Source organism: Notolepis coatsorum (genome assembly GCF_963971535.1).
Source record: "Notolepis coatsorum genome assembly, chromosome: 8".
In the NCBI taxonomy this organism is placed as follows: Eukaryota; Metazoa; Chordata; class Actinopteri; order Aulopiformes; family Paralepididae; genus Notolepis; species Notolepis coatsorum.
The window spans coordinates 100,444,620-100,460,006 of record NC_140172.1 but is presented as its reverse complement, the minus strand read 5'-3'; the positions used below and the strand labels follow the sequence as shown (position 1 = coordinate 100,460,006).

The following is a 15,387-nucleotide window of genomic DNA, read 5'->3' as shown; positions in this document are numbered from 1 at the left end:
CCCTCAGAATTTCCGAACAACTTGAGTGCACTCGCTCTGACACTGGTTGTAAATAGTTATGAGTGTTGTATGTGCCTCCCTGTATTGTAAATAGTTAATATGTGTCGTCACTAGGGCTGTCTTAAATACTTCGAAGCTTCGAAGCTTCGTTCGATGGCACAAGCTTGGGGCCATTGGGTGGGGCCGGGGGACAAATACACTCGAGGAAAGTAACCCAGCTCAGCACTGCCCAAATTATATCATCACTATTGCCTGTTTGAAGGATATCATCCTCAAACACATATACACCTACATGCCTTGTAGAATTCCACACATAAGAAAGAAAGATACTGGGATGAATAAACAAAATAGGAAATAAAATTTAGAAATGCATGCAATACATACATAAATATGAATCTCCATATATGAAATAGAACATTTAGATAAGGTGCTACTGAGATGTTTTGGTGAGTTTTTAGTTTTTTTGTGGAAGTAGCCCTTCTTAAAAATGCATGAACATTCACTGATAATTGGTCTGTAGTGGAGTCTACAAGGTCTACATTGCCGGACCATGTAGAATCCGGACCTTGTAGACTGACATAATTCTGTGCATTGTTTAGTCTACACAGGCCATATTTCAAATAATCAAAATCTTACTTCATTCATCTTAAACATTCTTGATTTGGGGGATTGGTAGTTCCCATGAAATCTGAAGTTCAAACGACAACAGCGATCCACCCTGAATTAAATCACACAACCGAGTGAAACCTTGTTGGCTGCGTCACAGTCACGAAAGGGGCTACTTAATTAATTAATCCAATCCACTTTATTTATAGAGCACATTTAAAAACAACAAAGTTTACCAAAGTGCTGTACAAGTCCCACAACATAAGATAAAAAAAAAAAAAATTTAAGCTTCGAATTAAAATCGAAGCTTGGCCCCGAAGCTTCGATTGCCAAAAAAAGCTTCGAAGGTCAGCCCTAGTCGTCACTACTGTATGTATAATTGTAAATAAGTTAATTTATGTGTTGTAAATAAATATTGTTAATATTTATTTACCTAATTTATGTGCAATCGTTTAATTTCAGCTCAGTGTAGAGAAATGCACCGATACTAACAACCGCCTCACTGCACGCGTCTATGACGACACCACATATCCGTGACACGCGCCCCCCGCAACAACACTAGTCGTTTCGGGGGGCCTACCACCCCCCCTGAAAATAATCCTAGGGGAAACACTAAAAACTGGGTATGGTAAGTACAGCAATAAGGATAATCTAATTCTAATATATTTTGCCTTTGTACATCCTCCTCCAACCATGCCGTGGAGTGCTGTTGGCAACAACCCAACTTCCGCCCCAGGGTTATAATAAAGATTTATCTCTTATCTGTTATCTCATCCCATTCATTCATCAGAGGCTTGTTGGTGGAAGCTTCACGGTCGATGATATGTTGCTTATTGTAATTGAATGAATGAATTGATTTGTTCCTTGCTGCAGGTCCCCCAGAGGGACCCGTGATCGAGGGCGTCTTAACTGGAATCTCTGTGACCAATGAGGTGCCGTCAAAGGTGGGTCTACGACAGCTCCACCTGTCAACAGTACAAAGACATCTATTTTTAAATATAGATCAGATATTTATGGAGTGTCTTTACATGAATACAGCATTTGGTTTATTAGCTCATGCCCTACTTACAATAAGCTGTTTGCATCTTACATATTCATACAATATTCAGAATACTGTGTTAACGCAGACTGCAAAAACCAGAACATTATTATTTAGGAGTTCATGAGTTATTGTATATAGAATATGGCATTTACTGTATTGTTTATTAGGATCCCCAATAGTCACTGACATCACTGCAGCTTTTCTTCCTGGGGTCGACAAACAACTTTGTATTACACACTTAGTTTGATAAAAGAAAAGAAAAGTCAAACACTAGAACACACACACAGACAAGAAAAGCTCCCAATTAATAATCAAATAATCAAGAAGAAGAGAAGAAAGAAAAAAAAAGCACTCATCATCATGAATTCATCAGTCTTTTTATTTCTCTGTACCTCTGCAGCAAATCTCTAAACTATAAATAAACCAATTACAATGTGCTAGTCTGATAATGTGATTGATGTCTGCTGTAGGTTGCGTCATGTGAGGCGCGGAATGGGTTCCCCAAACCCAACATCACCTGGTACAGAGATGACCTTCCCCTGCTGCCTAAACAAGGATGTAAGTTGGAGGAATATAATACAATACAAATGTAATTAATTATGATATACAGTTGATCCATACAGAATGATTATAAGAAACAAACCTTCAGAACGTTTTATGAAAAAAATATAGTTTCCTCCTTCAGATATCATAACCTTACTAATTTCAATGGAATATATACAGTATGTATATTATTTCTGTCTTTTATTTTGTAAATGCTGAAAGAAATCAGTAAATGCTCAAAGAAATCAGTTTCTGTCCAGAAAAAGGGAAGGGAGAGGGTTCTATTCCTTTCAGAAATCACTTCCTGTACAGAAAAAGGGAGGGGGGGGGGTTCTATTCCTTTCAGAAATCACTTCCTGTACAGAAAAAGGGAGAGGGTTCTATTCCTTTCAGAAATCAGTTCCTCTGTGATTCGGATATGGCGTGACACACAGAAAAAATGCACTAACCAACACAAATGGCATAGCCATTCTCCCATATTTAATAACAATGCACTCCTTATTGCACAACGACCTATCAGATATCCCAAATGGGAAAAGCAAGGCATACATACATTGGGAGATATATTCAACGAAAGGGGTTTCTGTAGCTATCATGAAATTCAGAACAAATTTAACCTCACTAGCTCCACTTCCATTTCTATATACAGTTATTAGCAACTTTGAAGGCTAATGGAGTCCCATTAAAGATACCACTTGAGCACCACAGATATCACAAAAATTCTTCTATGAAAGGGAGACATCGAGAGGCTTCGTATCTGACTTTTATCATCACTTACTAACGTCTTCGTATGGAATCCTTCCCCTAGACTCTGGAGGAGGGATATACCAGACTTGAAAGTAGATTTTGATTGGCAAGAAGTCTGGGCAAACGTTCGACTAGCGTCACGCAACCCGGACCATCAACAGATTAATCTTAATTATATTCATAGGACTTACCTGACACCTATAAGATTGAACCGAATGGGGCTTAAACAAGATCCTTTATGCTCCTTGTGTCTAAGAGGAGATATAGGTACATTTATGCATATGTATTGGGAATGCCCCCCTGTTAAGATATTCTGGGAAGAAGTCACTACGCAATTATCAGAATTTTTATTTCTGAACATACCTGTAATGCCTTCTGTATTGTTGTTGAATGATGTTTCACAGTTAGCAGCCACTATACATCTAAAGAGACTAGTTTTGTCCGGTCTTACGGCTGCTAAAAAGTTGATAGCATCACGATGGATTCAACCAGACAAAATGTGCCGGAAGGTATGGGTTCTTACCTATCTCGATGTGATTTATTTAGAGATATCTACAGCAAGAATTTTAGGTGTCAATGAAGCCAGCATTGCAATCTGGTTAGAAGTGGTGGAGATAATAAAGGTTAGCATATGAATTGTAATCTCTGGTTGGAAACGAATAATGTATGGATTATCCAAGGGGGGTCCTGAGGGGGGGGAAGAAGAACGAGCAAGAGCATAATGTATGTACTGTATTGTATAATGGGGATTATGTATATATCTTGTAACCTACATTTATTGATTCAAAACAGGAACGTATATTCCTGTGATTTATTGAGATATTTACTGTTAATGTTTGTATTGTCAAAAAAATTTTAAATTTTTTTTTCAAAAATATAAAGAAATCAGTTCCTCTCAGAGAAAATAAAACCTGTCCTGTTCCCAGCTGTGAACGTGGTGACCCTGGTGAGCCAGTCCAGTGGCTTCTACACGGTGGAGAGCGAGCTGCAGTACAAGGTGACCAGGGAGGACGTGGACGCCCACTTCACCTGCGAGGTCAGCTACTACGTCCCCAGGACCACAGCCAGGACAGCCAGGTCCAACGTGATCAACATCACCGTTCACTGTGAGAACCTGCGCTATTTCACATGCTGTTGAGAGGAAATATGGTAGCACTGAACCTAGAAGAAAGTTATCAAAGAATTGATAAGCCTCACTTCCTGTTAGACTTAATTGATTACTCGATGGTTGAGTGTCATAAAAGTGAACATATTTAGCCATAAAATAAATCTAAATGATTACTTAAAGATCCCATATTATGGACATTTCCCAGTTTAATATTTTAATTTTTATGGTCTATTTACAAAGAGTTTTTATGGGCAAAAGCAAAGAAAATGATGGTCAAAAGCACCTAGTTACAGCTGTACATGCTGTGTCTGTCAGCTGTCAGGCTCAGTAAGCCTCTCCTGAAAATGAGCTGGATTTGTGCAGCTATATTTGCTGGTTCATGAAATTCAGATCAAACTGTAAAACTAGACATTGCAGATCAGATCCAGAATGAATGAATGAATGAATGAAAACTTTATTTAACAGATTGCAGAATGGGTACAATACAGTACGGCTCAATACATACAATTGTTAAGGGGATGCAGACCTGAGAAAGACGTTTGTCTTGTTTCCATCAGGGTCCCCCATTTTCAATTCATATAGACATTTATGACATACACAACATACATGACATTTATGGCATAGGGACATATAGGTATTTAGTACTGATACATTTGTGACATAAGCGGTATTCAAATATACAGTACTGTTACCCCTAGATCCTGACAGAGTATATACATATGATGGGGAGGGGACTGTACATTAGGAGGGGGTGGGTGGGTGGGTGGGAGGGAAATATACATACGGCGGGGAGGGAATATATACATGCGGTGGGGAGGAGACTGTCTATTAGGAGGTGGTGGGGGTTTTGGGCATTTACGGTGGCCAGTTTCGAATTGCAGCCTCCCGTAGGTGCTCTTTAAGAGCGGTTTTGAATGTGGGCAGGGATTCACATTCCTTTACAGCTTTGGGTAGGGCGTTCCACATTGTTGTGGCATAATTGCGAAACGTGTTTAGTCCCTTGTTTGAGCCGAATCTGGGTTTAACATGATTTGTTGAGCTTCCTCTGGTGTAGTGGTTGTGGTATTCACTGACCTTTGGGAAGTATTTTGACATGTACATGGGCACCCCGGTCGTATAGTGTATCTTGTAGACCAGGCCCATTGCAAGTTGCTGTACTCTGTCGTCTACTCTAAGCCATCCTAGGTTGTCAAAGTGGGCAGGGGTGAGGTGGGTTCTGGGGTTCAGGTCAAGTAGTAGTCTGACCAGTTTGTTTTGTGATGTTTGTAATTTTGTTTTAAGCGCCTTTGAGGTGCTTTGGTACCATGAGGTGCACGCATAGTCATAGTACCCTTGAATGAGTGCTCCTGCCAGAGTCTTCAGGGTATTCTTGTTTACCAGAGAGGAGATCCGGTACAAGAATCTAGTTCGTTGGTTGACTTTTTTTATTACATTGGATGCCATTTTGTCACAGGAAAGATTTGCCTCTAGGATTGAACCCAGGTAGGTAATTTCGTCTTTCCTTGTGACAATATTGTCACCCACTGTAACTGAGAATCCGTCGGTCTTGCTGAGTTTGTTATTTGAGCCGAAGAGAATGGACTCTGTTTTGCCCATGTGTAATGATAGTTTGTTATCAGCGAGCCATATGCAGATTTTGCCTAGTTCCGTGCTGAGGGTTTTTTCAACCTGCAATTTGTTCTTGTCAGAGACCAGCAGGGCTGAGTCGTCCGCAAACAGGAACAAGTTGCAGTCACAGGCTGACGACATGTCATTTGCATAAATTAGGAAGAGTAGCGGTCCTAGTATGCTTCCTTGTGGAACACCACAGCTCACTGTGAGGGGGGGGGGGGATAGAGTACCGTTTACCTCTACCATCTGTTCTCTCCCCTCCAGGTAGGATTGCATCCAGCTCACTGATAAGCTATCAAAACCAATTGCTTTTAGCTTGTCCATTAGAATGGAGTGATTGACAGTGTCGAAGGCCTTTTGTAGGTCCAGCATGACCATGCCGCAGTATCTTATTTCTAACTGTTTAGGTTTTATTGCAAGAGTAAACCATAATAAACATCAATAGACATATATGCCAAGAGTAAACTATTGTGTTACATAGTGACATACACAGAAGAAAATATGTTCTAGGAACAGTGATTACTGTCTGAGAGAATAACTGCCTTTGGCATGGACTTTGGATTTAGTAACTCTGCAGACATTCTACTTGCACCTCCAGCTACAGTATATAGCACACTAAAGGTAAGGGGGAAATACAAAAAGCACAATATGGCTTCTGTAGGCTGTCAAAGAGTCAGGTTGATTTATCGTGTAGTCCCCCCCTCCCTTATGCATTGTGGACTATATATCTCCCAGCCTTTTCCATTATGATTTGAGTGGGCGAGATACAATCGCGAGTGTTGTTAATCACCAGAAAGCTCTATGGAAAACTATGCTGGCAGAGAATGCATATTGTAGAATAGAAGCACTTGTACATTGCATTGTATTACCTTATGACTGGAGATTGTTGTATTGGAGGTAGGTAGGATTTGTAACAGTTGATGACCTGAGTCAGTGTGTAGGTTTATAGAAAGAAAACCACACATCCCTCTTACGTCAGAAGCCTGTTATTGTGTCCTGGAGTGTGGGTGTCTGCCGCTGTTGTTGATTACCGGCTTAAATCTTGCATAACTATAATAAATCTAATCTAATTAAGAAATGGGAAGCTTCTAGTGGTCGCCCGATATGGGTTTTTCAATGGCGGGTGGTGATATTTAGAGAGCAGGGCAGTGATGGCCGATACATAAAGCTGATGTATTGTTTTTTCTTTTTGCATCTGATAAAATACAACTATTTAATAATAATAACAAATGAGACACAAAATTTCTCAATTAAAATTTTGTTAAGTTTATTTAACACTAGTGTTATTGTATGTCTGCATTGTCTCTGTTTACGTAAGTAGATCTGCACTCATTTTAAATTGTTCATTCTCATCGCACAGCCTGCTCATATCATCCACCAATTTGTTACGGTTAGAGGTGACAACAGGTCATATAGTGGAGATTTTGTCCCGCAAATCCACTATCACATTAACCCTTTCACTCCCACACTACAAAGGGTTAACGCTTTCACTACCACACTACAGACGGTTAACCTTTCACTACTACACTACAGCGGGTTAACCTTTCACCACCACACTACAAATGGTTAACCCTTTCACTACCACACTACAGAAGGTTAACCTTTCACTTACACACTACAAATGGTTAACCCTTTCACTACCACACTACAGAATGTTAACCTTTCACTACCACACTACAGACCTCTCACTACCACTATTTTAAACACTATACCAAGTTAACTTGGTGTATTGAAGCACAAACACACACAGGGAGAGAAAATCAAGCACAGCCTTGTGAGCTCAGGAATCTCAAAATGTCAAATATCAGCCAGATTAATGGGTTTATCTCTAGAAGCTTCAGCAGGTCTATTGACTTGTTGCCTTTTAGAACCTCAAGACCTTTGTCCTCTGATTGTAAGGTAGATTGTAAACCAAATATAAGTAATTGAATGACATCCATCAATTAGTCATTTAAAAAGAGAAAGTGTGTCAGCTAATTGCTCAGTGCTTAGTGTAATAATCACTGGGAGGTCTTAGCTTTGCGGTTAATAATAAGAGGTTAATAATTAAGATGTCCAAAAGAAATACCCTGTCCCCCACTACATGCACACACACACACACACACACACACACACACACACACACACACACACACACACACACACACACACACACACACACACACACACACACACACACACACACACACACAAAATAACACACACTTAGATGCTGACACACACACACACACACACACACACACATACTGACACACACACACACACACACACACACACACACACACACACACACACACACACACGAGAACAAACACACATTCACTCCATGCCCACGTACTTCCTCTTTCTTGGTAATTCACCAACACAATGGACACAATGGTCAATAGAAGATGCTTTTATTCCTTTTTAAATGTAGACATGGCATTCTCCCCACCATACCAATAAAGCATGCGTCAATCATAGCTCTAATCACTTGTGCTGTTCTGCAGTTCTCTCAATGAATTAACTGATATTGGAGATCTATGAACTGATATGACTGAATGTTTGTATATTTGTACAATTATTACAAAAAACATAAATATGTATTACCATATAATTATAAAAAAATAATTACATGCGTTATGCGCCAAACAAATTTGTGCCGTTACTGTAATACAAATTTGCGCTAACACGTTATTAGTGCATTAACTTTGACAGCCATAATATATATATATATATATATATGTGATATATATATATATTAGAGGTGGGCATAGATTTTCTTTTTATCTAGATTAATCTATCTGCAATCCTGGAGTTAATCTAGATTCATCTAGATTAAAATGCCAAAAAATTTACAAAAATCTGCCGAAGGCATTCAAAATATGTGTATTCTACCCAAATAATGACCAGAGGAGGAGATTTATCCTCTCCTCTTCATCTGAGGAGTCACTAGCTGTTCTATCTCCTTGTTCAACAGCATGAACGATAGGTTATGTATATAACCTAGTTATATGAGTACTGGCTGAGCGTCTCACTCTTCGCCATATTGAGATATACCTCATCTCCAGTACCTACTGTACTTCATTAATGAAACAAAACACCCATGCACTTGACCAGGCCCCGCCCCGGTGTACCCCTATAAGGCACCAGGCATGGTCACACTCACCCTTCCTCGGGAAAAGTTTTCCATCAAGAAAAACCCCACCAAGGGACCTCAGGGCGCTGCTAAGAGCGAGACGCTCAGCCAGTACTCATATAACTAGGTTATATACATAACCTATCGTTATATACTCGTACTGGCAATCGTGTCTCGCTCTTCGCCATATTGAGATATGGGGCAGAGCAGACGCGAGGCCCGACAAATGTACCCCCTGAGGACCCGCAAGCCCTACCACCAGGGGGGAGGGGAGTCCCGTCACCCCCCCTTCCTAGCGAAGAGGGGGCGGCAGTCAACTCCACCCAAGTGGGAAAAAGAGGGAACTAGAAACCCCTAAAACGCACAGCACAGGCGGGACCACGTGTGACACATCACCTCGTGGCACACACCCACACATCCCTGCTAACCCACCGAAGGGCGGGACGCAGGGGAGGTCCCATCATACCGAGCAGGCGCATCACGGACAGCGCCGTAACCGTCCTAGGACGGAACCTCCCGAGCGTGTCGATAACATGCTCTGAGAGGGATGCCCATAGTACTCCACCTGTTGACTGGGAAGAGGAGTACTCTACTTCCAGTCTACAGCAAACCCCAGGCTGGTGAGGAATTCCACCACCTGCCTGGTATGAGACCTGACGATCCACCTTGACCGCCAAGGACCAGAACGTCGTCAGGGCAGAATACACTTCGTAACTCCTGACGACGCAGAGGCCCCAGTGCCACGCACTTGGTGAAGATGCGGGGATCCAGAGAAAAGCCGAACGGCAGCCTCTGGTACTCATATGCTAAACCCTGCAAAGGAAGCGTAGGTAAGCCCTAGGATGGAAGATCGGGGATGCAAATATGCATCCTTCAGGTCTATGGAGGAGAACCAGGCCCCCACCTGACAGTGTTCAACAGGTAGGAGACGGTCCAAAATGCTAAACCTTCCCATGGGACAGGTCCAGCATGGGTCTGACACCCCCCACTCCCGATTTCTCGGGCACCAGAGAATACCAGGAGGAAAACGCCACGACGATGGCTTGCTTCGCCCACAGAGATTGGATCTCGTTGACCAGAGCTGTCACTGCTGGTGACCCTGACAATAGATTCTGTACCAAACCTGAAAACGGATGGGGTTGTGTAAATACAAGTCCCCGCCTCAGCGTTCTCTCCATCCACCTCGACATATGGTACTGCTGTAGCCATATGTGATGATACTCCCAAACGCACCCCCACCGCCATTTGGCGCTGGTCCGCTAGGAACTGTAGATAGGCGGCCCGGTCCCACCCGCTGTGCGTAGCCAACCCTGGATCCGCTAACCGTGCGAGCAGAACGTTCCATGGAGTTGGTACATCGGACCCTGACACTACCCACGAGGCAATCGCACCCAAGGGGGGACCCCGACAGAAAGGGCCGGTTTGATACGGGGGAAGCTGACATCATACTAGGTGACAAAAGCTCCCCCACTGAACACCCCTCCAGAACATGCTGAGGAGTTGTTCTGCAGCTGTGAGGTGTGAGGCAAGGTGTGAGGCCCCCATGGGTTCCTACACACCGTAGCCCTGCAGTGATATTACTACCACCCAAATCACGCGCGCCTGCCAGACCACTGCCGATCTTGCGGGAGTGGGAGGTACCAACGTGACACCCGGCCTGGCGAAGCGAGGTCGGGGAAGCCTGCACTGTTTGCCTCAAAAGGTCTCGAGCCCCCCTGCTGACAACTCTTGTAGTTGACAGACGTAACACCAGGCTCAACCAACACAGTTTATGGTGTGGGAGCCGCTTGACAGCACAACATTCTCACGGACAGACCCAGTCTCAGCCATCAACTGGGTGTCAGCCCCTGTCCCATTGAGAAGCGAACGTGGGGCCGCCTGCGCTTCATTGAAGACACGCGGCCCGCAGCCAAAGGAAACAAATCAGAGCCCCTTTTCCGCTGGTGTTGGGGGAGGGAGTGACCGGAGAGCGGGCTGCACACAGCCGGACGGCGACGGTTTTTTAGGGCGTGCTCATCCAATGTAGCCGATCCCTCGGCCGCCAAGGCTGTCGGCCTTGTGGACACCTGTTGACATTGAGCCCAGGGTACCTCAGGCGGGGGAAACATGGCCGCTGGTCGAGGGCCTCGCCACAGCCGCTGGGCGAGGCCGTGCTCTCACCTCTGGCTGCGCGGCGTGAGGCGGTGTGGGGCCTAGGTCAAATACCGCCCGTGCTCCAGCGGAAGACCAAAGATCCTCTGCGGAGAGGGGAGCCCTGAGGAGGGAAACATTCTTTTTAACTTCTCACCCCCTCAAAGGGAGACTAATCCAACCAAGATGTCTGTAAACAAGTGTTGACAGCATCCTAGCACTCCCTGCGGTTATAGCTTGCGGCTAGGTCAAAGCTAATAATGTCAAAAACCTTGTGCGATGTTTCGACGTTGGCTGGCCCTCATGGCCCCGCCACCAGACACCATTTTTGACAGAAAAAAACAGCAATTCGAACAAAGTTACTAATCGCTGCCAATTCTATACCGTGGCGGTATAGGCTTAACAGCCCACCAGCCACCCGCCGGGCCGACTCACCTCATGGCGTCGGCCGGGCGGGGCAATGTTTCAACATGCCAGAGGCAAAGGACTGATGCCACCTGCTTCATAAACACGGAGCAACCAGCAACCTCCACTGTGGTGTGCACCCATGAAGGGGTTAATGAATAAATGAACTAAAACACCACCAATACACTGTAGAATGGGCTAGCCCATACACACAACGTTAAGGGGATGCGGACCAGAGAAAACCAGTCCTGCATACCATTCATAATATTCACAAAAAGCACACAATATTGGGTCCAATATTTCCAATAACCCAAGCCATTTCTGTTGTAAACACTCACGATAGTCCAGTCGATCCTTCCTTTAGTGTGTAAAGTGGTTTCCAAGTGCCGCCCGAGCAACGTGAGCTAACATGCTAACTCGCTAAGCTAACGTTAATAATGTAAACAAAGCTCCCGACGGACTTCTTCTTTCTTGCATTGCGCAGATTCAGATGTCCTCATCGCCGAATTGTGTTATATCCTGAGGACTTCTTAACCTCACCTGTATAACAATGATTACCGGACCACTACTTTAGTTTGACACATTATTCTGACTACAGCTCCGGTACATACTTGTGCAATCACTTCCGGGTACCACAGCTGGGAACTACGGCAAGTATTTAAGGACAATACAGACCCAACTTTGAGAAATAGATTAACGGCGTCAATTGTATTATTGCGCGATAATAGTCTTGCGTTAACGCAGCACGTTAACGGCATTAACGGCCCAGCTCTAGTATATATATATATAGAGCTGGGCCGTCAACGCCGTTAACGTGCTGCGTTAACGCGATACTATTATCGCACGATAATATAATTAACGCATTAATCTAAAAAAAAAAATTACATTTTTTTTTAACCTTTATTTACCCAGGGTAGGTTCGCTGCTCTTTTTCAGGAACGCCCTGCTTCACATTCACACAGTTCCATTCACACCTGGGAGCTGCCCAGTACAACCACAGTTGACACCATTGGCCACTGAGCAACTCCACTGGAGCAGTTGATTTGCATTGGCACCCAACGGGAAAAATATTATAGGCACTATAAGTAGACATCGCTACATAAAACAAGCTGGTCTGCCTGAGTGACTGAGTGGAAGAAGGAGAAATAGAGATTGGACTGATTGAGTCAAGCCATGTCACATAGTTCAAGTTTGAAATGCTCTTTCTGTTTTGCTCCTGAGAGTGTGCTAGATAATGTACTGGTAATATTATTTATTTGTGTTAACTTCTGAATAAAACAACTTATTAAACACAAGTACATCTTATTGAACATTATTTTGATATTTCATTACCAATTATCATAGCAAAACAGCTTTTTCAAACAGTCTGTAATGCATTTTGGAAACGGGAGATGGGCTCATGGTGTAATGGGCCACCTGGCCTGAGAAACATAAGGAGAAAAGAAAAAGTAAGGACTTACTTCTGGTCATTATTTGGGTAGAACACACATATTTTGAATGCCTTCGGCAGGTTTTTTTTATTTTTTTTGGGCCATTTTAATCTAGATTAAATCCAGGATTGCAGATAGATTAATCTAGATTACAAAATGTTATCTATGCCCACCTCTAATATATATATATATAATAGGGCTGTCAAAATTAATGCTTTATCTTTGGAGATTAATTTAAATTATTTAAAGCATTAAAATAAATTAATCTAGATTAATCTATGGAGTGAAAAATCTTCAATCTTAGCGCCGCGGACTCTAGCTGAGTCAATGTTGATGGTTTTGTTGAACATTTGTATTTCACAGGAGAGAAACTGTATTCAAAGAAAGCTATTAAAATAGTCTTTGAATCTAAATATACTTTCTCTGTGTTGATTTTACATAATTCCATGATTTTACTCAAGTAAATATCTGTTACAAGCTTCGGTCTTAAGTAGAAAAATGCTATTTTTAATCTAGATTAATCTAGATTAATTACAGAAAATTGTGAGATTAATTAGTTAAATTTTTTTTATCTATTGACAGCACTATAATGTATTTGAATAATTGGTGATTTGAAGATAGAACCCGCACACTGAGGTATCATTTAGACTTTATTTATCAGTTTGATCGAACTGTCTGATTACTGTAATAAAAAGAAGTCTAAATTATACCTTAGCACCTGCTGTCGGTAGCAAATTTTTCACTTTAAATAATTATCACACATTGATTTGATTATCAGTTGACTGATGAATCGACTTGATCCTTATTCGGGACCATCCCACTGTATTCAATCTAGTTGTGGCGTCCTCTGTGCCATTACAATAAGACCATAAAATCCCACTCTGAACCATGTCATTGGACTGTCATGTCAATATGATTTCAAACCCCCCCCACCCCCCCACCATCATCCGGCCCTGAGGATATTTCGAAAACAACTGCAATGTGTTTTCTCACTCACATTAGCATTTCTCTCCAACGTTTAAAACACAGCCTTTGCTGTTGTCAGCACTGAGTAAATGACCGGCCTTGTAAAGTGCCTTCGAGTGGTGACCAGCCCTCTGCATAAGCCTGCTTGATTCATGACCTTGTGTGTGCGCATGTGTGTGTGTGTGTGTATGTGTGTGTGTGTGTGTGTGCGCGCGCATGTGTGTGCGCATGTGTGTGTGTGTGTGTCTAGACCCTACAACCGTGTTGAAGCTCTGGAAGGAGTCCCCCCAGGGCCTGGTCAAAGAGGGGGACACCGTGGACCTCCGTTGCCAGGGAGACGGCAACCCGCCCCCACCACTCATTTTCACCAGAGAACAAGTAAGAATGGAGGCCCTTTCTCTCCGTTGAGAAAGCCGGGCTGTGCCATAGGAATCCCCCCCTGATACAGACAGTGGGCGACATGCAGGAGACATGTGGAGAATGTTTTTGATATGTAGAGCTCCCAGGGCCCCTGGGTGTGGATGTGACTCTGGCGAAAGGGGTCTTGTGAAGCCACTGTCAGCGTGTCTGACCCCGCAGGTCTGAGCCCAGATCTTAGGACCCCCATCGGGAGAGATCAAAATGATGGGGGCTCGTTCCCATGATTTCGGGACGGACACATGGACATACACTCGCGTGTACACACACACGTAGTACACACATGCAAGCGTGTGCGCACACACACACACACACACACATACACACAGACAGATGGATGGACATACAGGCTTGCAGACATACATACACAAACTCACACACAGACATATACACTGATGCGCATGCATGGGTGCACATTATCAAGTTCAACAGACTGTGATTTGAGCTTTTCCTAATGGTTCAATTAGGTTGTTTGGTTTCAGTTTAAGACCAGGATCTAGAAGTTGTAGTCAAATCTCAAGAGAAAAACACTACGTAAAAACATTTCCACTGTTGAAATGCTTTGGGATTTTTTTTTAAGTTTAACTTTATAAACCTTATTAAATACGCTCTCTGAAATAAAATTCTCTAGATTTAAGTTAGGTAAAATTAGTTTTTTTTTGTGATTGAGACACAGATAATAATCAAATAGTGCTTTAAAACATTTAATTGGTGGCAGGTAAATGTTCAAAAGCATGTAGTTGATGGAAATGCAAAAGATGAAGAAGAAGAATTTCATTCAGTAGCATTAAGATTGTCAAAGAATTCTTACAAATATAAGTAAACATAAATAAATATAAATACAAATGTTCAATTGACTGTTTGTTTGTTTGTTTGTCTTTCATGAAAATGAATTATTTGAAGCATAGATGAATCAATACAATAAACGTTGGATAAGTCGATTACTTAAAGGAACATGCCAACATTATTGGAAACTCGCTTACCTTCTTCTCCAAGAAGATAGATGCCAATTTCCTCTCTGTGCTTACAGTAGAAAGCTATCTGGCTGCAAGCTAGCCTAGCTTAGCACAAATTAATGGAAGCAGATAGACCACTAGCCTAGCCTAAAACTCTGGGAAGTGTTTTTGGCCGACAGCTAGGCTAGCTGGTCCGTATCCGCTTCCATTCATTTGTGCTAAGCTAGGCTAGCTTGCAGCAAGAAAGCTTCCTACTGAACGCACAGAGAGGAAATTGGCATCTATCTTCTTGCCTGACTGGAGAAAAC

At 42.7% G+C, this 15,387-nt stretch overlaps 1 protein-coding gene across 2 annotated transcripts in view; it reads left to right on the top strand.

Annotated features, from left to right (window-relative positions):
• Positions 1-15,387, top strand: part of mcama (melanoma cell adhesion molecule a) — a 198,302-nt gene that overhangs the window by 150,163 nt on the left and 32,752 nt on the right. For both annotated transcript variants that reach the window (XM_084320261.1, XM_084320262.1), the window contains exons 4-7: positions 1,480-1,550; positions 2,119-2,206; positions 3,865-4,044; positions 13,957-14,084. In XM_084320261.1, coding sequence (XP_084176387.1) covers positions 1,480-1,550; positions 2,119-2,206; positions 3,865-4,044; positions 13,957-14,084 — 467 coding nt within the window. The remainder of the gene's footprint in view (positions 1-1,479; positions 1,551-2,118; positions 2,207-3,864; positions 4,045-13,956; positions 14,085-15,387) is intronic.